This window comes from Bombus flavifrons, chromosome 2 (genome assembly GCF_040668555.2).
Source record: "Bombus flavifrons isolate JBK064 chromosome 2, iyBomFlav1_principal, whole genome shotgun sequence".
Classification (NCBI taxonomy): Eukaryota; Metazoa; Arthropoda; class Insecta; order Hymenoptera; family Apidae; genus Bombus; species Bombus flavifrons.
In genome coordinates this window covers 1185507-1210265 of record NC_138443.1, presented here as the reverse complement: position 1 = coordinate 1210265, position 24759 = coordinate 1185507, and the positions used below count along the sequence as shown (strand labels likewise).

Below are 24759 nucleotides of genomic sequence, written 5' to 3'. Positions count from 1 at the left end.
TAGTGACAATAGTTTTCATTTTTCGGATTTCACCTGTACTTATGAATTTAGAGACAAGCTTATAATTTCAAATATTCCTTGATATTATGTCTATAAGGGGCGAAGAGCTATTGCAATCTAGAAATTGAATATTATTAAAGATTTTAAGAAGAAAAATTTGATTGGAATTTAATTGGAAAGTTGAAAGTTTCTGGGCATAAATATGAAAAAATCATATTCATTTTTTCTACAAGACAACATTCATTACTGCTAGCTTTTTTTTATTTTACCGTATTATGTTACAATTTTTTATTTCAAATAATATTATATTTCAGAACATTATTTATATTAATTTTTTATTCAACAATTCTTAATGATCATAATCGTAATAGCATTATATGTTACCTTTTATATTGTAAATGTTTGTTATCTTCCCGTTTTTACAATACTTTTATAATTTCGTTATTCGCTTTACAAATGTATTGCCTACTATGAAGCAGCATTTCCATATCGTTTAAATCCAAAATTTTCTTTCGCAGCACCATAGACACGCCTTTCATGCATATATACATATATTATATAAATTGATGTATATGTCACATACCGTTTGTATCGACCATTTCGACGCATTGTCAATACGATGGAGGCAATACAGAGGCAAAGAAAAGAAAGAAGGTAAAATAGGAACAAAAAGATATGAGATACGATTCTCTCGAGCTGAAATATTTTCTTATTTTGTGCTCTTCTTTCTGTGATCGAGCAAGCTATACATATATATAGCTATATATATATATATATATATATATATATATATATATATATATATATATATTTACGTATATATATATATACGTACAGCAAAAGGCCATTGATGTATCTTTCGTTAAAAGACCCTTTAAACCATATAAAATGATTTTCCATTACATTTCGTGCACCGACGAAAGTGAACATTTTGATATTTTCCTTTCTGTTCAGCTATGAAATGCGATAAATTTATTCATTTCACATAGGATAGATAATTAAAAGATTACGTATAAAATTTAGTCATAGCAAATAGTTTTTTGAACTATTTAACAAATTGCGGAAGTGTGTTTCGTGATTTATATATCATGTATTAATTGGCACTAATGCCATAATAAATTTAGCATAGTAAATAGTAGTAACTTGTACCTTTCGAATATGTTGAATTTTAAATCTCTATCACCTAGATAAATATTTTTATAATAATTTAAATATAATTCAAAGAGCAGAAACAAATGCGGAATATCAAATACAAATCAATAGTCATGCTGGCATACCCAACCTCTTTATGTAGGATTATTTCTACTATTTCCAAGAGAAATGGGGAATTTGCCAATAATTCACGCAATCATCGCGTTCCTTTCACGCTATAGTGGAACGTTTTGATTAAAAATACTTCTAGCGAAATTGAAAGTCATACCATCAAGCGTTGTACAACTCAAGAATTATTTATTCGAATCATTGATCTATCGATAAATTCGGATCTAGTCAAAATGAATATGAAATTGGCAATCTTTTATAGAATATTTCTATCTCTATATTCTTATCAGATCACGATGAAATATTCATATATAAAGCATCATTAAACCAAATAATTTAATGGTTAATAAATCTCTGAGATAGAGCACCATTTATATCTGATGAAGGCAAATTTCTACATTAAGACGATTTTCAAAATACGTTACATAAATCAGAAAAATTTTGCAATCTAATAAATCGGATGAACATCTCAGCTTCTGAACGTCATCACAGTTCCCATGCTCAAATTGAAACCGTTTACTCTTACTTACTATTAGGAATAAACAGAGAACTATCTCTTGTCGCGTTCATTCACCGGCAACACAGAATAAAATACTTGAGAAGAGAAACTCACCTGAAAAATGGTAACCTTCTTCAATACGGAGAGATTCACATGTAGCGCCAGCTCGGTCTTCAGTTTGTCTGGAAGTAGACCAAGGGCGGTGTTGATGTCACCGCCGCCTTGTATTCTTCCTCGCGACCAGCTGTAGTCGTACCACCTGAGTACTCGCCTCTTCATCCCGCCCGGCACTTTATGATGTCTCATATATGTCTTGGCGCCGTCGAGCAATCTCTCGAACTCCAGTCGATTCGCGTTTCGATTGGTGATCACGTTTCCAACCTGGCCGACGATCGTTGCGAATATGAAGACACCGATCAGGTAGCTGACTATCGTAAAGACGTACCTACGGATCAGGAAGCGAGAAAAAGGGCCGATCAGTCCAAGGAGGATGTGATCAGTGTCCTCGGTTCATGGACGAGCGGCCCCCGCCGGAGCCTTTCTCCTCTTTCTCTCTCTCTCTTTTTTTCTCTCTCTATATTTCCTCCCTTATCTCCTCTCGTTCGTTCCTCCTTACTTGCCCCTTTCTTTCTTTCTTCCCTTCTTTCGTTCCTCCCTTTCTATCCTCCCTCTCACGTCCAGCTTGATCCAACGACTGTGTCACTTTCTCTACTCGTTCGCTCACACCCTGATTCGAAAGTTCACATACACGCGACATGTTACTTTACACGCTCGGAAAAATGTGCGGGATTCGAAGAGATCGCAATGTGTTCTTTATGATTCGCCAGATCTGAATTTTTCCAGATTCTCTTTCGTGTGGTTCGAATTTGGCTACGCGTTATCGGAGCCAATAAACGCGAACAACCTTTCGAGAAGAAGACGGGGTTTGAACAGTTTGTCTCATGAGATATTCATGAGGAATTTCTGGCGAATCGGAAATCGCGATTCTTCTGTCTTTTTATGATTGCTCCGAATGCATCTTCGGAAAAAGCAGATTTGTCAATGGCGTCAGTTTTTAGCCTTGTCATACGTAATGTGGTAGGATGGAACTTGATTACTGGTAGGTATTTGTTAGGTCTTCCGTCATGAAGAAAGCGTGTTTGTGGGTCAATTTATGATCTCCCTTATCTTCAGTTTTGAAAGAAATAATTTGACAGAAGTTTACTCAAGAATATAGATAGATATATATATTTGTGTCACTATTCGTATTGGAAAATAATAATTTTTGATTATGCATCGATACTTTAAGAATTAACTTTGCGATCGTTAATAAAAAAAAAAAAAAATGGCACTTCTTCATTCTTGAAAATAAAGGACAACTTTTAGAACTTATCACTGATATTGTCAGACCTTAGTTCTCAAATTTTAGATTCTACGATGAAAGATGAATATTTTGAACAATAAATAGTTTTAAAAGTAAAAATCAAATACTTTTCACATAATCTATCAAAGTTACTAAAGACGTAATAATTAATTATATGTTATTTATCACAAAATGAAGTCAAAATGACAAATTGAAAATTCATATAATATTTCACCTACTTTGCTGGCTTTATCAAATCGTTGACAGAAATAAACGTCATTCATGGGATACGTTCATGATAATGACAGGATATTTTGACAAATCTGTCCTCATCTATGTCAAAAGATCCGAACAAATTGGAACGTCTTTTGCAACAGAGATTCACGTCATCTCTACTGTGCGTTCCTTGTATTTAAACGTATTCGTTAGAGTTATCTGTCATGTCCTCACTTCTGGTCAACGACGACGTACATTTTTCTGAGCGATTCCTTATCATCCCCCATTTTCCTACATTTTTCTTCTCACATTTAGGTCACGTGTAACCACTCAGACGTGCTTCTAACCATTTATATTAACCACACACGCATGCATACGTACAAGATACAGTTGGAGGCAAAAATAAGTGAGCAGGTAGTGGAAACAGATACAAAGAAAGTTTTTGTTGAATACGGCTTATATACAGAAAAATATAAATATTAATTTCAATTATTTGCTAAATAACTTATATACATACTATAAGAATATACAAGCACAGGGCGGTTCACAGGACAAACTGATTAAATTTTAGAAATTTTAATGTCAAAGCACTTGATTGTTCAGCTCGTATTCACTTGCTTATCTTATACAATTTCATTAATTTTCACTATTTTCTGTTCTGTGCAGTTAACAGATTTGGCAAATAAGTGCTTCGTATAATCAATAAAGCTGAGATATGACATTAGTTCGATTAAATTTCATTGATACCTATTTGCAGTATCTGTCCACTTATTTCTGTCCCAGACTGTATATATACAGACAAAGAGGCAGGTTCGTGCAGGTTTTCTTTTCTCTTTCATTTCTCTCGTTTCGTACTTTAGCGAAATTTCTCATTCGCAGACTTTCCTTCTTCCTCCTTTTGCTGACCCGGAGCGTGTCCGCGTTCCGTGTTCTTTAGACTTTACCTCTCCGCTTTTATACTTTTCAGCCATTCGTACTCTTCATTCCCTCATCCTTTCATTGTCGTCGAGCCAGCGGAGGCTTTCTTTTCGCGTGTGCCTATAAATTTATGGGTAAAAATAGTCGGGAAGAAGCGAAACTTCTCAACTTTCTTTTAGTATATCGATGTTTATTCATTGTTTTTGCATACGATTGAGCCATTAATTTAAGAAATATTTTAGAATTTTTATATCACGCAGTTATATATTATTTCACCATATTATTTAACGTTCCATCTTTTTCTGACACGTTGATTGCCACCATTGCTTTTTTTTAACGCGTTGTTACGTGAATTTTATACATTTTATCCTGAAAGCCTAAATAGATTGAAACATACCGTGATATTTATTATACCGCATTGCGCACTTTTTCCTGATAACGTAATCCAAGCCATTCGCATTGTTGTAAATACTTTAGTCCATGAAATTTATCTTATTTTAATCGTCCCAAAAAATTGAGTAAAATGGGTCACCAAACACCATGCTGACAGTCAACGTGTTAATCAGAAAAATTTGTTTCTTCACAGTTGTTGTTAAATTCCCCCTCATTCACTTTTGAAGAGCGTCCGAATTGCTATTCGATCTAGCGAAGTTCATCAGCGTTCTGAAAGGCTCAATTACTGCCCACCCGACATCAACAATAATCCACTAAAAATTGTTCCGACTGCAAGTCGTATAAATTCAATCGATATCAAGAAAACGTTCCTAGCTTTCACGAGAATAGGGAGCTCGGCAAACTATCCGCAGGAATCTCCGGGCCTGCCCCGAAGGTTTAAGGTCAACGGCAAACGAGGAAGATTCGATTTGTGATTCGTTGAACTCTGCAGCTAACGGCGGGTTAAATTTGACCCGTTCGTAGGATCGAGATTCTCCTGAGTGTCGATCGTACTTTAGAACGTCGATTTTCTTGCTTTCGGCTTCGGTTTTCTTCTCGAACGTATAGAACTGCAGCTCTCTGATCATTAAGCGGTCGCGTCGTTAGGCGTGTTGCCAGGGTCGAGAGAGTTGGAAATATAAGTTGGGTCAGCTGGTACGACCGCGAAACGTCAGAGCACAGGAAAAGGAGCGGAGAATATTTCGTTCCTTTTTTTAAATTTTATTTTTTGTAGAGACGTCACGCTCTCAACCGTTCGTGCACCTTAATGATCGCGCACGGAAAATCCTATAGAACGTGGAAGCTATCAATTTACCGAGCGGACACTCTCTTGGCGTAGTGAAGAATTAGTCCATGGTACGTCGTGCTTCGGAAACACGCTGTATTGCACCGTGATTAAATTGTTTTGTAATTTAACGGAGTTTGTTAGAAAGGAGAAACGTGAACGACCGAAGAAGTACAAATGGTAGGCAGATAATAGTGATCAGTAGACTGCAGATATACTATATACGTTTATAGAAAATTAGGAGAGAAAAAATTGCACAGAATGTACATAGCATGAAAGATATATAAAATATGCAAATGCATTCTATAATAATATTTGGTAGGTAAATCAATTTTTCTGGCGAAATTCTATTTTTTAACTTATATTGTAAAAAATATGAATTTGTATAAAAATTCGCAGTCTAGCGATTAATAGACTACTACTAGGATTCATTATGTATTTATGGGAAATTTCGTCGCTCTTGTTCTTGAGTGTTCTGTCGTCGCTAGTTTATAAACTGAGAGAATTGAGTTTGTAGTTCACGAAGCTTAAATATTGTATATTGTGTGAAGTAAGAACTAAAAAGAACTGAATATTTGTCGCTTTCTAAGTAGAGTTTTCATCATCTTCATTATGAATTTTTATTCTTTATACCAATGAGACGTATGTGGATCGGTTAATTACATTTTTCTGAAGAAAGAAGTTAGGACAGTTAAGAACTAGGGCGACGATTTGAAAATGCAAAAGTGCACGGAATTAATGTAATATGTAAAAATGCATAGAATGGAAGTAATATGCAAGAATATATAAAATATGCAAAATATAGTAGGTACCCGTTATAATATTTAAGTAGTAGGACAATTGTCTACCTAGGCTGCAGTATTAATTATATGCATAAGGATACGAATTTGCATAAACATCCGCAGTCTAGTCAATTTTTGACACATTTGTGGTCCTTCGGGTTCAAAACGCGTTTTTATTATAATAATATAAATTTTGTACAGCTTTGTCCTGAAGTAATGGATTGAGAGATTAAGAACGAGAATCCAGCAGATAGCTAAGTTTTCTGCACCATTCAATTTCTGACACAATATCCTGGCTGACCTTGACCGGACGCGGTAACCACCGTCATCTCATTCGAACTGGATCTTCGATATTTTAATCAAAGCAATTTTCTCGACTTCATTTCGCTGAAATTATTTTTCCAAGTGGCACGGCGAGGAGGCTCGAAGTAAGAAACCTCTCGAAGTGGCTTCCGCGTTCCTCGTAGTTAAGGGGTCGGATTTAAATTCCGGGAGATCGATCTTTCCTACCCTGAAATCGCCTCTATAAAGAAGTTCCTTTCCAACTGTTGTGTAATTTCGACAGATTTATTAATTTTCAGATGACAGTTTTGCAATGTTAAAAGTGTTGGATCGTAGTATAGATAAGATTGCTGTTCCTTTTTAACTTTAGAAATTAAAAGCCGATTTCAAAATCGACTTCTTGTCTTCCTTTCTTTTTGGTTCTGAGTTCTATATTTATGGATGTTTTATGGTTGTTAAGCTTTTTACGGTTGCGCAATAAAACTGATTAAAACAGTTATCTGATTATCTGTTTTCGTAATCGACTCTTTATTGCCCGTGCATTTTGTTTCTGAGTTATATCTTTACGTTTTTTATGATCGTGCAATAAAGCTGATGAAGGAATTAACTGAGTGTTGGTGTGGTTAATCTCCAGATTTCTTACAATTAAAGATGTTTTATACCATCACTCGCAAAGAAATTCTATGAATTTATACGATATGTTTAAATATTGACATTTCGACTAACGATTAAACATTGCTTGGGGATATTATATTTTTATAGCTTCGTATTTAATAACAATTATGTTTAAATTTCGTTTATAAAACCAGTCCTAAAGTTTGTTAAAGAATTAGAAAATTTTCTAATGAAACGTTAATTGATCATTTATCATACGAAAGTCTTATCATACGATCACGAAGGTCTTGAAGATTCAATTTTCTATTTGAAGCGAGTTATTAAATTATTTTTTAATCACAAGTATATCTTTATCTGATAAAGGATTTAAAAGAACTGGATTTCTCATGCTTGATAGTAATTCCCTCATCGTAATCTGATTTTCAAGATTGGTTGATCTTCAAGTTAGATCACAATAGAGCTTAGGATTACGATATAACAAGATGTTTCAACTCTCGACTCTCGACTGGTACAATCGGTAGTTGTTATGTAACTAGAATTCCGCGTAAATACGTTTATTCGAGCTAAACTTAATTACAGTAATGAAAATGAACCATAGTATATCATATTATTTAATTAAAAGTTATGAACTATTAACGTTATTTCTTATATGTTACATGATACTACCATTCGCTTGCATATTTAACAAATGGTTATTTAAGGTAATTTGATTTAAATAAATGCAACGTATAAAAACAATGATTGAGGGATTATGAAAATGTATGCAACCGAGTAAACTTTTAACAATTGTAATAATTTGTACTAATATCTTAGTCCTATTATCCGCTTTGCTCTTCTTCTAAATATTCCTTTGTACAATATGGTAGAACCGTAATTTCCATTAAAAAGATTCGCTGCATTCAACAAACTTGTTCTACCGTCTGTTCGATTGGCATTATATTGCATTTGTAATATTCAATTATTTTGTTTCTAAAGTAGTTAAATTTATTAAAATATTTATGAAATAATGGTGAATAATTATATATCAATACACTCAGGTATATGTAATGCAATATCGACTTTCGTGTTGTAAAAGCGTTACCTACATTCGAAATCGTCTAGTTAGATTCGAAAAATTATGTGCAATATATTCGATTTCATCTCTAACGATTAGTCTCCGTATAAAGTATCCAAATTATAGCGATTTTTATAATACTTCGTAGGTAGAACGATTGAATGCTCGCAGAAATCACTGTAAATGTTAAAACAGAAAAATTGTCTTTTTTGTTGGAAAATGTACGTATTAATTAGAATACTATAGCATAGAATTCAAGTGCAATTTTTCTTTCTAAATATTTCTTAATAATGCTAGAAAATCTTCAACGTCGTTTCTGTAGAGAAAAATATAAGCATCAATAAACGTCGGTTAATTATTTTTTAGCGTTTGTTCATACCATCTATTTAAGATCTAAATAAATGGAACATTGAGATTTTTTATAAGTATGAGGTAGGGTATCATAGAGATACAAGAATAGAGCGCGTGAGTCGTACGTCGCCGTGTTAAGTCAAAAGGGCGTATTTGCAACTTTCGCTTAAATCAAGTCATTGCTTCCAGATAGCGCAAATATAGTTTACTTATATGTATATTAAATAAGAAAGTCGTACCTACATTGAAGCTAAAGATATAACAATTATATTTCTGACGTATGTGAAATCGATGCCTGCTTGTATATGCTGTATATATCATAAAACGGTAGAAGGGTTGCGTTTGTACGTGGAATAAGAAGCAATAAATAAAACAGTCACCCAGGAACAGCTCATAAACTACGGAGTCGAAGAAACTAATTTTTGGAATTTTTATCTGTCTGTTTATTTGTCCGTTTGTAGTCGCGTCACGTAAAAACTGCTGAACGGATTTTGATGAGATTTTCTCTGTTATATAGCCCAGTAGCAAGGAAAGAAAATAGAGTATGTTTCATTTCGATCAGTTTTGTAAAAGCTGAGAAATAGCTTGTACGCTCCCACGCTTGGTAAAGGTCAAGCAACCACAGTTATTGTTCACGTCGTGTTTGTTCTAAAATCGAACTTTTTTTTTATAATTTAATATTCTTTGTTACGGAGAACAATCTACCTGTTAGCATATAAAGTACGTAGGCAAGCAATCTATGAAAATTCCTTTGCTTAAAAATTGTTTCGTATATCGGTAGTCGACGCGAACAAAGTTGCGCGTAAAAGCTGGTTGAATAATAAGAGGTATTTTTCTCAGAATCATCTTTCGATCGGACAGATACCTCTAGTTGAATTAACACAGCAATATATTACCGTGTAAATGGCTACGATATAAGAGTAGCAAGAGAATGCTGCATATAAATCCCTACTGTTTTTGGTTGATCAGACATGTCAACTGCACGTTAATGTCGATTATTAATCAATATTACGATTACATATTTACTATACGAATGCGCATACGTTATTAAAACAGGGACACAAGCGACCTCTATACATAGTTCTCATTCGATTTCTATATCGTTTTTCAGCTCACTCATACACCCTATCTTTATATCTCTGTGGTAGGTATCGCGTTGCGCCATCGCGTTTTTCTCTTGCTTCGTTTTCCCTTTATCCGTGGGAAATACAATGTGACTGGCAAGCGAGCAACGTGTTTCTCGACGTGTTATTAATTCGTCAGACGCAGTCTAGCCGGCGAACCTGCAGCTTTTCGTGGAAACGAAAAGTTCGATCTCTGGTGGGAATAACGCTGGAAGAGAACGGACGTCTGGCGGAAAGTTGCACCGAAGAAGGAACTCGTAAGCCCTCGATTAATTTTATTTCTGCGGAAGCGGCCGGAATCCACCTTCGACGCCCACCGCCTTTCTCCGCTAAGATTTTCATTAAAGCCAGCTGCGAAATATCGTGCTGGCTTATCCATCCACCCGCCCCCGCATTCTCTTCGGAAATTTCTTTTCTCAGAGAAGTCGATAGTTATTGGATACGGACCGGCTTTATAGTGCGAACGTGACTGTTCGCTATTTTTCAGATTATAACTTTTCAGTCTGTCCCGTGTTTACACTTTCGGTTTACTCGCAGGTGGACAGCAGGATTCTTCTTGATTATCTCTATCTACTGAGAATGTTTGACATTTTTCGTTTAGCATCTTTCGTGGCAAAAATGGTTATGAGTAACTTCATACAACGAGGATTTTCATTAAGTTTTGCCGTTTTATATATTTTTGCATATTACGTGCATCTTTTGCACTTTAGCGTTTTCGAATAATTTTCGCAGTTTACTAATAATTTTGAAACGAAACGCACGATGAAATGAAACACATTGATATCGTGTTCATCGCGTTTGACATGAAATTACAGGAAACTATCATGAGGAAACTATCAACGTAATTTCCTCCGTTCTGTATCGCCCCTTTCTATATGGAAAGTAGCATCTTTTTTTATCGTTAATTTGTAAAATTTCTTTGATTTAGACTTTGTTAAAATTTACCTTCTAGAATCTTGAGAACAGCCTTTGATATGTCCTTATGTCTAAAGTTTATGGATAAATCGAATTTATTGTTGGTAAAAATCATAAAGCATACGATATTGCAAATGTTCTTTCTTTGTGTTCTAGGTTTGTCATTCTTTCATCATTCTTTCGATCTTTTTAAAAAAATTTATGTGTAATAATATTTAGTACACATTCGCCGAAATAAATTGCGGATTTGCGAATTGCAATTGTTTGAATTTTATTCTAGTTGCGTCTTAAAATAACGTTATTTAAAATGTGCAGAAACGTTTCAAGTAATCGATTTAAATAAACGATATAAGAAAATAAAGAAATGTTTATGAATTATCGAGAATCTAGTTAAATGTTACTGCATATGGATAAAACCGTGATGAATTAATCAGAATCACGTTATAAAAATCAAATGTATCTACCTTTCCCATTCGCGAAGCTTTCTAAAAGAAGCTTAAAGAAAGTGAAATGAAATCCATTTCGTTTATTGAAAATTTTCCATTAAAAATCGAGAAATCCACAATATTCTGCGTGCATTTTCATAATAGCAATTATTTAAATATTAATCATTTTCTTCCAATATTTTTTTCATGTATATTGCAATATATATTTCATGTATATTAGTAATTAATGGAAGAATAGAACTCAATTTTGCTAAGACCAATATAATCGTCATAAAGGCGTTAAAGTTATCAGATTATAAATATGAAAAAGGAATTTTTTTTACGTGCAGAGAGGAAGAAGAACAATTTTTATCTAAAGTTGCATCTGGTTTGCTTCTCCCCCGCTCTTCCCCATAATAGGCTACTTAACAGTTTCCGGACTGAAATTAAGCTATAACTGGAACGAGAAATTGTACGGTCTTTACAATTTCATTTGATCCTATGATAATGACGCTTTTGTAAAATTTAATCAACTCAAATGGAAAAGAATAGTAATTTTCTTAAAGTTTCATGCGAATCTAATGTTAAACTATTTTATTTTGATAATCTTTCGCTATCCTTTTTATAATTTTTAATTTATTTGGCGATGCTGGAATTGCTTGTGATCGTTGTATCGTATAAATTTCATATACGGTAGGTAACAAATTTATACCAATATTAATTTGTGAGGTGAGCTGTGACGCGAGCGATGGAAATAATAATTGTAAGTCTGTCTATCTTTTCTTTATATCGATTTATTTCTTTATATCGATTTTATTAATCGTTTGGAACGATTTAAATGTTTCGTATGAAATTATTACTTGATAGGTTTTTTGACAATGTATAATAAATTGTAAAAAATTTATAGCGATATACATGTTTCATAAATTTAACAATTTGCATGATATAAATCAATCTATTGAATTTATATGTTGCGTTGGTTTGCATTTTCTTACAGACTGATTTTACAGTATAGGTATTTTACAGAGAATTATGTTTCAAAGTGATTAATGACAACCACATCATTATCATAATTTGGCAAATCGAATTGATGAGTACGAAGCTAGATCCAAGCCGAGTAATTTTGAAGCAAATGAACTTGCAGTAATTTCGTAGCTGTATAATAGCATTGTGTAACTTGCATTAAAGAATGTTCGCGTTTCTCACGCAATCGCATTTTAAATCACGGAAGGAAATATTTCATTGGAAATACAATTTTTCTGTAAGTACAAGCGACGCATACTTCAGCATGGTTTAAAAATTATTTTCTATCCAGATATGTAAATCACTTCTTACAAAGAACGAAACAAAAATTTCCTTTCGAAATTCCAGACTAAATTTACATCTTTTGGTACTTTAATAAGTTTTATTCTTTTTGTTGTTGATAATTACCAAGTTACAAGTCTTTTGTACAACCATCTAGCGAAGTTAATCTCAATAATTATTCAAAACGGAGCAGTATTACAAATTCCTGCTGATTATGAGTGCTAAAGTTTCTTAACTTCTTTTAGTTACGTTTCTGTTCTCGGAGGAGACTTCATAATTCTGCACGTCTCAATTAAAATGAAACATTAGAATTCCACGTAAAATTCTATTTGACCGTCAGCGGAAACGTGGTAAAAATTTCATGTATCTTCAATTTTTCATTAGCAAAGCTCGTGTAAGGTACTCCATTTAACGTAGTTAATTAAGACAGCTGTTTTAAGATTATGATTTTTTAAAGAATGAAATTTAAATATTTTCTCTTAAGCAAACGTACACCCTTAAAACAATACAATTGCGTATGGCGTCTCACAGTTAACAGAACAGTACGTTAATTAACAATCTTTCATTTTAATGAGTACGTTATTGCGGATTGGATTATTAAACATTATGAAAGTAATTATATAACCTGTCCCGCGTGTGTATGGTAATTGATGTTATTTAATATTATAAAAGATTTTGTTTAAGCGGAAATTTCGAGACAAATTCATAAATGAAGATCAAACAAATACTTTTCTTCGGATATTTTATATATTTTTACATAGTTTATATATTCTGCGTATATTTGCACACCTAAGTTTCCTATAAATGTATGTGCCAATCGCTATTTTTAAAAACTCAACGATCCACAGGAATAACTCCACCTGAATAAAGCACCATTTCCACGAAGAATTCGACAATCTAGAGGAATACAATTTTTAACTCGAATCTAGAATGAATAATCCTACTTTTCCATGGCTGAAGAGATATTTCAGTTTTTATTTCTCACGAGGAAGATTTTGTCAACTGCGTCAATTCTGCTCTATTAAATCCATCTTCTCGACCTATGTTCTGGAATTTTGAGAAACCTATCGTCGATTTTGCCGGATGCGAACAGTGACGTCTAATTCCATGACTCTTTTATTACAAGGGGTAAGAAAATAGGGGCGAACTGGTCTAGCCCTCTAGTCAGATCGAAATTATTATCTTCGCGCAGTAAATTCCATGGAAGAGGCACGGAGTTGCCACAACGCAATCCAACCACTGGCAATAGAATATTTTACCTCATCGCTGTTCCCACTGAACTTCTGAAAACGAATTACCTATGCTTGCTCTCTATCTGCCAGTCGGATTTCTTCCAATCATGCCCACCCTCACGATGGCGAACCGATGGCGAACCGATGGGAAAGATAAGGTTAACAATATCGAGGACATTCTCGAGCTATCGACGAATAGTACAGTTTGCCGTCGTTGAATTGTCCCTATCGACAGTGTACCCTTTATCTTGGTCGGAATAGAGCGCCAATTTCAGTTTACGAGATCCTTCCGTGGGCAAGCGTAATTCGATACTGAGTGAATTTTTGTATTACTTACGTAATGAAGCTAGGTACACTATGGCTCTAAAATTTGGGACCATTTATTTAATAACAAAGGAACTTGCGTTATTTTAGCCCAAGATACAGATCATTTGGTATCTTTTGGAAACTTGGGTATATTTTAAATGATTAGAATATAATGTGTGAGAAATTATGCTTAATAAGTGAAGACATTTTAAATATTTTAAAATATCGTCGAAACGAATCACAAAATGTATTTTTCTTAATTCACTACAAGTCTGAAGATATCTCTGGTAAAACTGGAGTTCAGAGATTTATGTTAAAGACCACAGTATTTTAGTCAAAACAGGAGAGGTAGCAGTCTTAGTTAATATACTTTTCTTAATTAATTTATATTACTATTTATATTAATTATATTAACTGTGTTTATTCTCTGAATATAAATAGGGGAAATATATCTAGATTGTATAAGTCATTTTTTCTGTTACTCGAAGACAAATGAGAAGAGACAGTATTAATTTCGATAATTGTAGAAAAACGTTAATTCAGATCTCTAAGATATTTTCAATTTCAGTTGAATCAGCACAAAGAGTGCTTCTCGCAGATTCTATCGTTCGTTTCCTTTGAAAACTGTATTATAATAATAAATCATTTGTACTTTCACTCGAAGGCAAATAGAAAGAGACAGTGTTAATTTCGATAATCGTAGAAAAACGTTAATCCAGATATCTGAGCGATTTTAAATTCCAGTTGAATCGACACGAACAGTATACCTCGCAGATTTCATCGTTCGTTCCCCTTGAAAACTATATTATAATAATTATCTCTGGAACGAAATTGGTATGGTGGAATTTACATCGACATAGTTGCCGCTACGATATCGATCCCATTACGCGACGTTGCTATAGATGTTCTATGCTAAATTATCATAATGTTTGTGGAATGCATTTTCTTGCTAATTTCCACAAGATTTATAACATAGCTAATATACGACATTACAGCCGCTGTATGCATCGATGCATTTTATCCTCAAACGTGAAAATTGAAAATATCAATTTAAATCATGATTAGTTAGGTATAGACATTTGTCGAAATTATTGGAGGCAGGGATGTACAATAAGAAATTATAGTTAACGAGTAAACTCTGAATATTAATTAATTTATGTCAATTGCAAAGATATAAAGGTAGGGAAGTATGTAATGGGCAAGTATATGAATGGACGAGTAAAAATGTGAAAATGATATAAAATAGGACAAATGAAATATGTATGTATCGCAAGCTTTAGAAGGTGGGATACAGTTTTACTCAAATTTCACTTCTTTATCAATGTCTGAGAAAATACGAACGTGCATAATCATCAGCAATCTGTTAATAAATAAATGTTGAAAAAATATTGAATTTTGATTTTAATTTTTAATATTTAATACTTCGAACAAGATTATGTATAAAAAAATATATGTAGGAAATGTGAAGATGACTTGGGTTATATTTAAGAGAAATTATTTGAATTAGAAACACTTAACAATCGGAGATAAATCTATTCTGCAAATATGAACATTTGTTCTTTATATAAATAGTAGAAATAAAGTAACTCCAGTTACTATTCTTTACTTGCGATGAAATAGATCTTTGTTGCATGGTATATTTTATCGTTATCACTTAAATATAGGATACAGAAGTTAATAAGTAAAATGATGACAAGAACGAGTACCATTATAAGAAACATTCTAAATTTCTTCTCGTGTCACAAAAATTACTTCCATTCAAAGTTTGCTTCACTTGCTTTAGCGTAAAAATTCACTCTGCAAATTGATTTGTATCTCCCCTTACTTTCTAAAACTACATCCCCTATTACATTTCCTACTTATCCTTCCTCTGCTCAATATCGCTGCAGCTTCATCACTTTAATTAACCCATATCTTACTTCCACCATCTAATCGATCAGTGGAAACTGAAAACAAGAGGAGGAAAAAGAACGAAATTTTCTGAGATGTCACTCTATATAGAAAAAAATTCTTTGCTTTTAGTTATATATTATATTTTATATGATTAGTGTTATTAGCGATATTACCAATACATATTAATAATAACTAAATTGCGGTCGTTTATAAATTTCTGAAAAATTGAAGAGTTCGAAAATCTACAGAATGCACGTAATATGCAAAAACATATTCAAAATAGAATATTTATTATAATTTTTAACGAGTGAACAAAATTTCTATTTCGGTTCTATTCCTTTAGTTGAGTCCATAAGAATATAAAATTGCCGTGGTGGGTAAAAGAGACTTTAAATGTAGCTAGTACAAAAAATATCATAATTTTACAAAACAAATTGCATTTATCAAGGGCATAAATATAATACAGCACATACTCTGGAATAAGTGACTGTAAGAACATGGCGTAAAATATCTGATACAAAAGATACTAGTACGTGCGTAGGTACACTCATATAAGTTACTTAGAAAACTGTATACCTGGAGCCTAATAACAATTATTATCTCTTAACGGTCGAAAAGCTCCGCCATAAGATATCACATTTATGACATAGAAAAATTAATTATGGAGACATATAAAGAATTTCTTTTTCGTGTTTATTTACAGTGGCTACAACAGGTACATTTATGTACCATTATTCTGTAATGAAGCGTTCTTCTATCAAATTCGACACGGCATTCTTGCAGTCATATTTTGATAGTCATATTACTAAATGAATCAAAATTTAATATTGAACTTAATTAATTAATATGTCAATGTTATAATACAATATTATCGTACAATGATGTGACAATACTTTTTGTAACTACTATATTTTATACCGTTATAGTTTAGCTATTATTTTCTTTTCTTTTATATTTATTTATTTTATTATTATACTGGCGAATATTACAAAACAAACTGTCGATTGATAATAATTATCATCAATGAAGAATGTTTTGAGATATCTCTACTATAATAGTTTTTGGCTCCATAGTATCATGTTCGTAATACAGCTGATTGAAAAATGTATGAAAATTTTAGAACGTGAAAGATGGGTTTCTTCGAGTCTGCCAGCGCGGAATAGAATATTCGCCGGGGTATTATTCAAATTAGGTGTACTGACTGTCGTCGACCGCGGACTAGAACCGTTTGTAATAGACCTAGGCCGGAATCCTAAATGCCAGCGATAAAGGATGAGTTTCAGCCGCGTTCCTAGTAGTACGTTCCCCTTGTTGTTGAAACTTGAACCATGTTCAACAGCACGTTCGAGTATTTCTTGGTTGAAAATTCTGCCATGTTTTTAACCTCTGTCTTGAGTTACCCCTGACGGGTAATACTTTACAATCTGATTGGTATCTCCGATTCTTTCCAAACTTCAATATATTGGAAAAGATTATTTAAAAGAGTAAAACATCATTTACAGAAAGTATCGTAATTAATTCTAAATACTTTTAATTCTATATTAATCTGTTAACTACGTTTGACGAGTACACGCGTCAAACAAGAATTTAATGTCGGTACGTTTGACGTGTATATTCGTCGTGTAAAATAAAAAATGATCATTTACTATAAAATGTCAAAATTTTAGCAAAAAGTAATACAAATATCATTTAGTGGTATGTTTACTTTATAATATCAGTAAAACTGCTATGTATTTTATGAAGAAAAATTTGATTATTTTCTTTGGTATACCGGTTATTCCCGGTATAATGTATTTCTTTTTACAAAATCAGTTGACTTTTTCTCCTGTTATATCGAGTATTCTTGAATTGTTGGTATAATCTTGTTTCCTTACAAGCTGGATCGATATTTTACTGTGTATATCGGCTATTCTCCGATAACAATTGAAATATAATATGATAAATATCATATGATCACATTTTTTGTCGAATGTGTTGAACAAATTATTGAGAAATATGCAATTTAAGGAACATAAACTTCGAAAGTCGACCAATCACGAGTTCAACTGTAAAATCTACACGTCTCATCGAAAAATATTTCACTAATTTTATACCAGCTACATGATTAAAAGCAAATGCATTTCGAAGATGTGCCGTCTGTTCAAAAAATGAAATTCATAAGGAGTCACAGTACTGGTGCTCGATACTGTGTGCCACCGTGTGTGAAAAAATCAACTTAATTTCTTATATTTTAAAAAATTTTTCTTGTTTGTGAATTTTAGCATTTTGTTGCAATTTTGTAATTTTTTATAACAATAATTTGTTTAATAATGAATTGTTAATCTTTTGGAATAAAAATATAAGCCATCATCATTTTGCTTCAATTTTGTTGCAAAATTTACAATAGGTACATTTGCCTTGCGTTTGACATGTATGCTCGTCATCGTTTGATTTTATTTATGTACCTCATTCATGAGAGATTTCCAAAACAAAATTCCGCAGTTATCTGGTTAAAGGTAAACCTAAACCTAACTTAAAGCTCGCATTGAATTTTGTAATTCTTATTTAGAAATTCGTGTAGTGTGCAAGTAAGTACCAGTATCGATATTTTAAAAAGTAGAAAAAAGAAAATCATTAAAAAAACGTTGCAAACAATTGTAAGTGTTTTTTATGGTATATTAAAACAAAACCTAGAACCGTGATACGGAAATTGAACCGTGATACGGGAATTGACTATCGAGTACAAACAATGAACTAGATACTGATAACGACTCAGGTGACTACCAAGTTTCATCTTTTTTATTAATTCTTTATTTGTCATTTTTTGTTACTTGAATTTATTATTAATAAGCATTGAATTAAATTTTTTTCTTAACGTTTACTTTTTGTTATCTAATTTTTTATTTATATAATTAGTTTCAGATTAGGTTTAGGTTTAGTTTTAATATATAATCAAAAGTATGTGGAATTGTTTGCGATAGCCTGTTAAATAATATTCTATCTTCTTAAATAGATAAGGTTTTCAATACATTGAAGTTTGAAAAAAGCCGGAGATACCGATCAAATCGTAAAGTATTCCTCTTGGCAGTAATCTTTTAAAGGCTTTCAGAAGTATTGCGTTCGGATGGAGAAATTAAGTCAATGTTTCCACCTTTAGAAGATGGTGGATTCGTTACACGATTGTAAAAGTTTCTTTCCTTGCTCCTTTTTTCTTTTAATGGATCCTTTCTTCTCCTTTCTTAAGGAACAAGTTGATATGGAATTACTATTTAAATACAAAGCAGCGTCATTTGTATTTATTTAATATGGTTCCGATAGGTAAAGCGTTAAACATAAAGGTTAACATAAACATAAAGCGTTAAAGGTAAGACATAATTTGTTAGATTTTTAGAACGTAGTTGCTCATTGGTTCGTTATTAACGTTATTGAAATAACATTATTAAAATAACGAAACACTATACTGATCGCAATTCTCGACTAACCGAGCTGCTTCTATGAATATTATATCGGCAATTTCGAACGAAATATAAAAAAAAATCGCAAAGAACGGTCACGAATGAAGTGGAAAATACATTAACAGGATAAAAGTTAGGCTTTCCGTGTTCCACAATTCGAGCCGATACTCCGTTATTTTTATTTTCGTACTTACGATCGACGAATATCCAATGTACAATAGCTTCGAATAAATTACAAATAAAGTAACATATAGTTCTTGAAGACTTCATTGCTTAATAGTTTCAATTTTTAAAACGTATAACTACTATTTCGTTATTTGCAAATATAAACTTTCTACATACAATACAATTTCTATATACACGTATACGCACGCAGGAATTATAGTTTATTCATGTAATTATTTAAGATAGAAATTACAAACGATACTCGATTACAATTAGATTTTTATTCAATCGTCACCTAGTCTCGCGAGGCAATTCTACGTGGAGGAATTTGGCGAAAATTAACGATCGAGGTTGGTCGGTTTCGAGCCATCTCTATGGGGTTGTAATATCGAATCGGAAAGCACGCGAGGAATACCTGCTTCCGCCGTTTTGTCAATCGCGAGGAAACCACAGGCGGTTTTGCTTTGACGTTCATGGACACTAGCTCTTCGTGGTTGACGATCCCACGTTAAACGCGTTGGGCTGATGTCGCATAAATCTAATGTCAAACAGTCTCCAATTGATCTATGACGTCCTTTTAATACGTTCATCTAAAACGACCGATAGAAGAATTCTTAACGTTACCGATTCCAAGATGAGTAGTAGATGTCTCAAAAAGGTGCAAGAAAATTGTTAATATTCTGGCAAATTTTCAACCTTTAATGTTAGCAAATTCTCAATTCTCAATGATTTATAATTTTGTATATTAATAGAACATTCTTTTTATCATACATTATTTTACATTCTTTATTTAGCGAAATTCTATATTCTCGATATACCTTGTCTAATTCACATAGTTATGGACAGAATATGGGTTTCGATCTATTGTTCAAATTAGGACACTGAGCAACCATATGACTTTGACATGCTCTTGAATGACCATAAAGTGCTTTTGAGCGATGTTAAGTGACTAAAATAATCACGAAATGATCCTGAATAGCTGTCAAATGACCGTGAATATCCTTTGAATGACCTTAATGATCCTATTGTAGTGATTTTCTCGCGAATAATAAGATATCTCTATAAAATTATGAGCTGGTGAATATGGAATATCGAGATAATCGACTGATCGCTGTCTTTTATAATCCTTAAATCTACCAAAAATTTTGTAATCAAAACGCATCTTTCTTTCCATTAATATTTTCCATTTTTATTCGAATGGTGACGTGAAACAGGAAGTTAAGTTATGTTATATTTTTTTCTGGATTAAACATGTGTAGAAATTTCGTTTAAAAATGAAACTAAAATTGCAGAAGTGAAAGTTTAAATGAGACATTCGCGTTTTTCCATAAAGTTACTGGTGCAATGTGGTGCAATATTTTCAGATTCGTTATACACACATCCAAATGCAAGAAGACTAATATATATCGTATATTAAATGTAACAACTAATGTAATAACATAATAATAGTAATATAATACTCTTATATACTCATATAATAATAATGAAATAATATATTTCCTAACAGAAATCTATTTTTCAGTGACCATAATTCCGTTAAGTTGCTTCGTTAAATTATTTTCAGTCTTATTTTAAGTATAAACATCATATTACTAGATATTTGACGTAAAAAATGAAATTTTTCTAGTCATTAAACTTGGCCTTTGAAGTTGTTCTACTGAACAACAAATTGGGGACATTTACATTATTTAAGACCCTAGAGCATCGCATAATACGTTTTGACTGGCAGCAATATTAAAAGCACGGTTACTAAGGCGCCAAGGTGTCACGTATCTCTGCCGAGAATCACAGGACAAGCAGTAATTAACTACATCGGTGTTCCTCGTTGATTTCCAAGTTATCGAGCTATTCATGCGCCACCTTTATGAATAATGCTCTATTGATTTGTCATCCGTTCAAAGTGAAACTGCCACATGTAATAAGTCTGAAATTGTCAGATTATTATCATTGAAATTAAACATAAAAAGGATGTGAAAGAATCTATCCTTAAAATGCAAGGCTAGTTGTTAGTCGATATTTTTTCCCGATCAATAATTAAACTTTTTTACTGCTCATTCATCAGCCATCTGATTCGCACCGTATCAGTTGAGAGTTAATAATATTCTAAGATGGACAAGTTATTTTTTATAATATAATCTATTCTTTCTAAAATCTAGAAAATTTCAAATTAATATAATTCCGAAGCTGCCTCAAAACTTTAATAGCATGCATTCTAAATGCACGACATTAAATTATATTTTATTCAAGCGTTAAATTTAAAAGTATAATAGCTTTAGCCTCGTTCGAAGAATCTGTCGACGTAGATATACGCGAACGCGACGTAAGTCGTAAGAATGCGGTTCTAGAAAATCTAGCGAATCCAGTTCCATTTAAACGATATGATAAATATATGTCAACTCTGGCAATATCGGAAGCACCAGGATCGGCAATAAACGGTTCGTACCGCTCGATAGCGGGGTACGGAATGTGACTTGAATTCTGCCACGAGCCATATAAACCAAGAGTTTCCGTGCGCGTATTATTTGCAATCCGATTTCGCATGCCACGATCGCGCCACGCTAAAGATTAGACAGGGACGACAAAATGAGATCTAAATCGGTTTACGGTTGCTTTCACTAATCAGGGCTTTTATGTACAGGCAAATAATGTCTTCTAATTGTTCGTACATCAGATGTAGAATAATAATAATACAGGTAAAATCTTTCCTCTCTCATAGTGTACAAATAACAACAGTCAGATAATGGATCTTCCTATGATGATATTCGCTTATAAATTTTTATTTTATTTTATTTTATTTTATTTATCAATTTAATGAAATTCCGATTCACTTCTTGTTAACAAACGAACAATAATTGTGAAGTAGATAATCAATTAGCTTTATAACAAGTAATAGTAAATTATACCAAATAAAATTAATCTTCGATGCAAGTGTTCAGTCATCGACTTTATTCACCGATTTTTATATGTGAGAAACGAAATTTACTTCATTTCATTTCGTATGTAACTATTGTATGATTCTCAATTACATAAAATGTAACTGAAATTATTTATGAACGACACAGTTAAAGCAAAATCTTATAATGTAAGTAAAACTTTTTTATATATTCTATATGTATTTTTATATTTTCCATGAATTTTATTATCACATAGCAAAAGACCGCTCGGCACTCCTTTTTATGCATTAAATGTTTCTAACAAATACGACAAATATGAACCTAAAAACCATGTAGTGGGATAAAACGGACTATGGCGATAAGAAATTGATTCTCGTAACATCGTAGGTAGAAAGAATGATAATGATAGAAAACTAATTGAATTATAAGAAATAGCGCTTCTTAACACTTCTTTCCGATTGATGTGAAAATTAAAGGAATATAGAAGTTATAAATTTACCAAAAAGCTTGCATGAGAGATACAATTGAAACTAAAATAATAAAATAAAGTTTCTGAAATAATCAAAGATCCTCTATTAATTCCATAACGTAAAATGTTAATATGTTTAATAAAATTTCAATCAGGACAAATACTTTCCAAAAGAATATCGACTTTTCTTAAACTTCTGAAAAGTTGCAACCACATGTGATGATTTCAAGAGCGCACCGAGCGAGGGTTAAAGGGCGAAACAAATTTTCGAGCAGCGTCCGATTTCTTTCGTTGTTTTCACAAAATGATGGATTCGCATAAACATTTACAGTTTAAATGCAAGAACTGCGAGCATTGTCTTTTTCAAGTATCCGATCTTCGTCGTCAGTTATCGGTTTAGAAAGGTTAGATCGGTTGCACGCGGTGTACGTGTGTCGTGATAGATGTATCGCGGGCTGCGTACCGTATGAATGTCATAGTTTGTTTTAACGTTTCGTCCGTTGGCTTCATACGAAAAATATCCTCTCCAAGATACATCAAATGAGCATCGCGACACTGCGTCATTGGTATACATGTCCATTAGTATTTAATTAATATCTATCATACGCGTATTGCGATATCTCTGTGTGAAACTAGTCTTAAGTTAACGACCGTCCGTGTGCTTATCTTTCAGTTCTGTCCAGTGCAGACGTTACGTTAGCCTAGTTTAAACGGTAGAAACCGTCTTCGACCGTGCGTAATTTTCTTTTTTCTTCGTCGAGCTATCGAGGGTGATCGAATGGCGTTTTCTTTTGTTTTTTTACGATCGATCCGCGAGTATGACGGGTGGAAACGTACATCGATCACTGGTATGCGAGATAGGAAGGCGTTTCTGCGCGTGTCGCTGCACCGTCGACATCTATTTACCGATACCTTCCTCGACAAAGAGTAATTGCTGGCTTTGCAGCCTCTTGTCCTGTCGTCAAAGGCTGCCGCCAGCCACGACCCGTGAATATTCTGAATTGCGTGCGTGAAAGCCTCCTGTGCGACCGCACACATGTGCCACGCATAAATTTTCTGACGTGTGAATAACGCGAGTTTCGGTTATAACACCGCGTCGCGCCGATGGAAAGTAGAATAGAGACTAGCTCGGTCCTGGCGTTTCTTCCTCTTCTTTTTTCTCTATTCCATTTTTTTTTTTTTTTTTAACATTGTCGACTACAGATGAGTAATCGAGTGGTTGAATGTTTCGAGGGGCAACAATTTTGAAGAATGACCCGATGGAGATTTTTGTACTCAATCGAGGATCACATGGTATCAGATAACATCATTTTGCAGATTTTACGTTCTATATGGAAATTTTTTATTTTCCTTTGACATCAGGGTATTTGTTCTTTTCAGTGCAATTATGTGCACTCGTTCAGCGCATTGTACGATTAGATTGTGCGATTAGAATTAAATAGATATAGCATTTGGATGAGATATACTTACTCAAAAGTAGAGAAGGAAATTTTACGTAATACTTTTAAAATTACAGATATTAAATTTGCGTGTATTTTTTAATCATACATTATGTGGTAATTTTAAGAAAGTTTTAGGGGAACAATGATAAAATTTTCCACTCGTGTATAATCAGAGGAACTTACGCAATTTAGTAATTGCAGAAAACGACGAATTGTTACTTCTTTAGTAAGCACACAAAATTATAAATGTGCAAAGCAGTCTGTATAGTCAAAATGAAAATAATGTTTTCACCTACTTCAATATCCTTTGCTTACTTAATCAAAGTATATATATATATATATATATTATACATATTACACTATATATGTATAACATAATATGATATAATTATTCTTCGTATAAGCAATATTGTCTAATAGAAAAGTGATCTAATGCGAAGGTTGATTCGCAAGAACCATTTTTCTCAATCTTTACCCAGTTCACTTGATGTCATAAATCCTCACCTAAAAAGTACATTCAGCTAAGCTTTGGCAAGTCATTCTCCATCTAGGAAGACAGATTGGAGTTTCCGTCGAAATATTAGCGTTGCAAATGAAATACATATATTCTACTTATA

At 33.0% G+C, this 24759-nt stretch overlaps 1 protein-coding gene across 6 annotated transcripts in view; it reads right to left on the bottom strand.

Moving 5' to 3' along the window:
- The window catches only part of LOC138186730 (uncharacterized), a 205949-nt gene that overhangs the window by 24876 nt on the left and 156314 nt on the right, over positions 1-24759 (bottom strand). For all 6 annotated transcript variants that reach the window (XM_069126862.1, XM_069126878.1, XM_069126869.1 and 3 more), the window contains one exon: positions 1874-2204. In XM_069126862.1, the coding sequence (XP_068982963.1) occupies positions 1874-2204 (331 nt within the window). The remainder of the gene's footprint in view (positions 1-1873; positions 2205-24759) is intronic.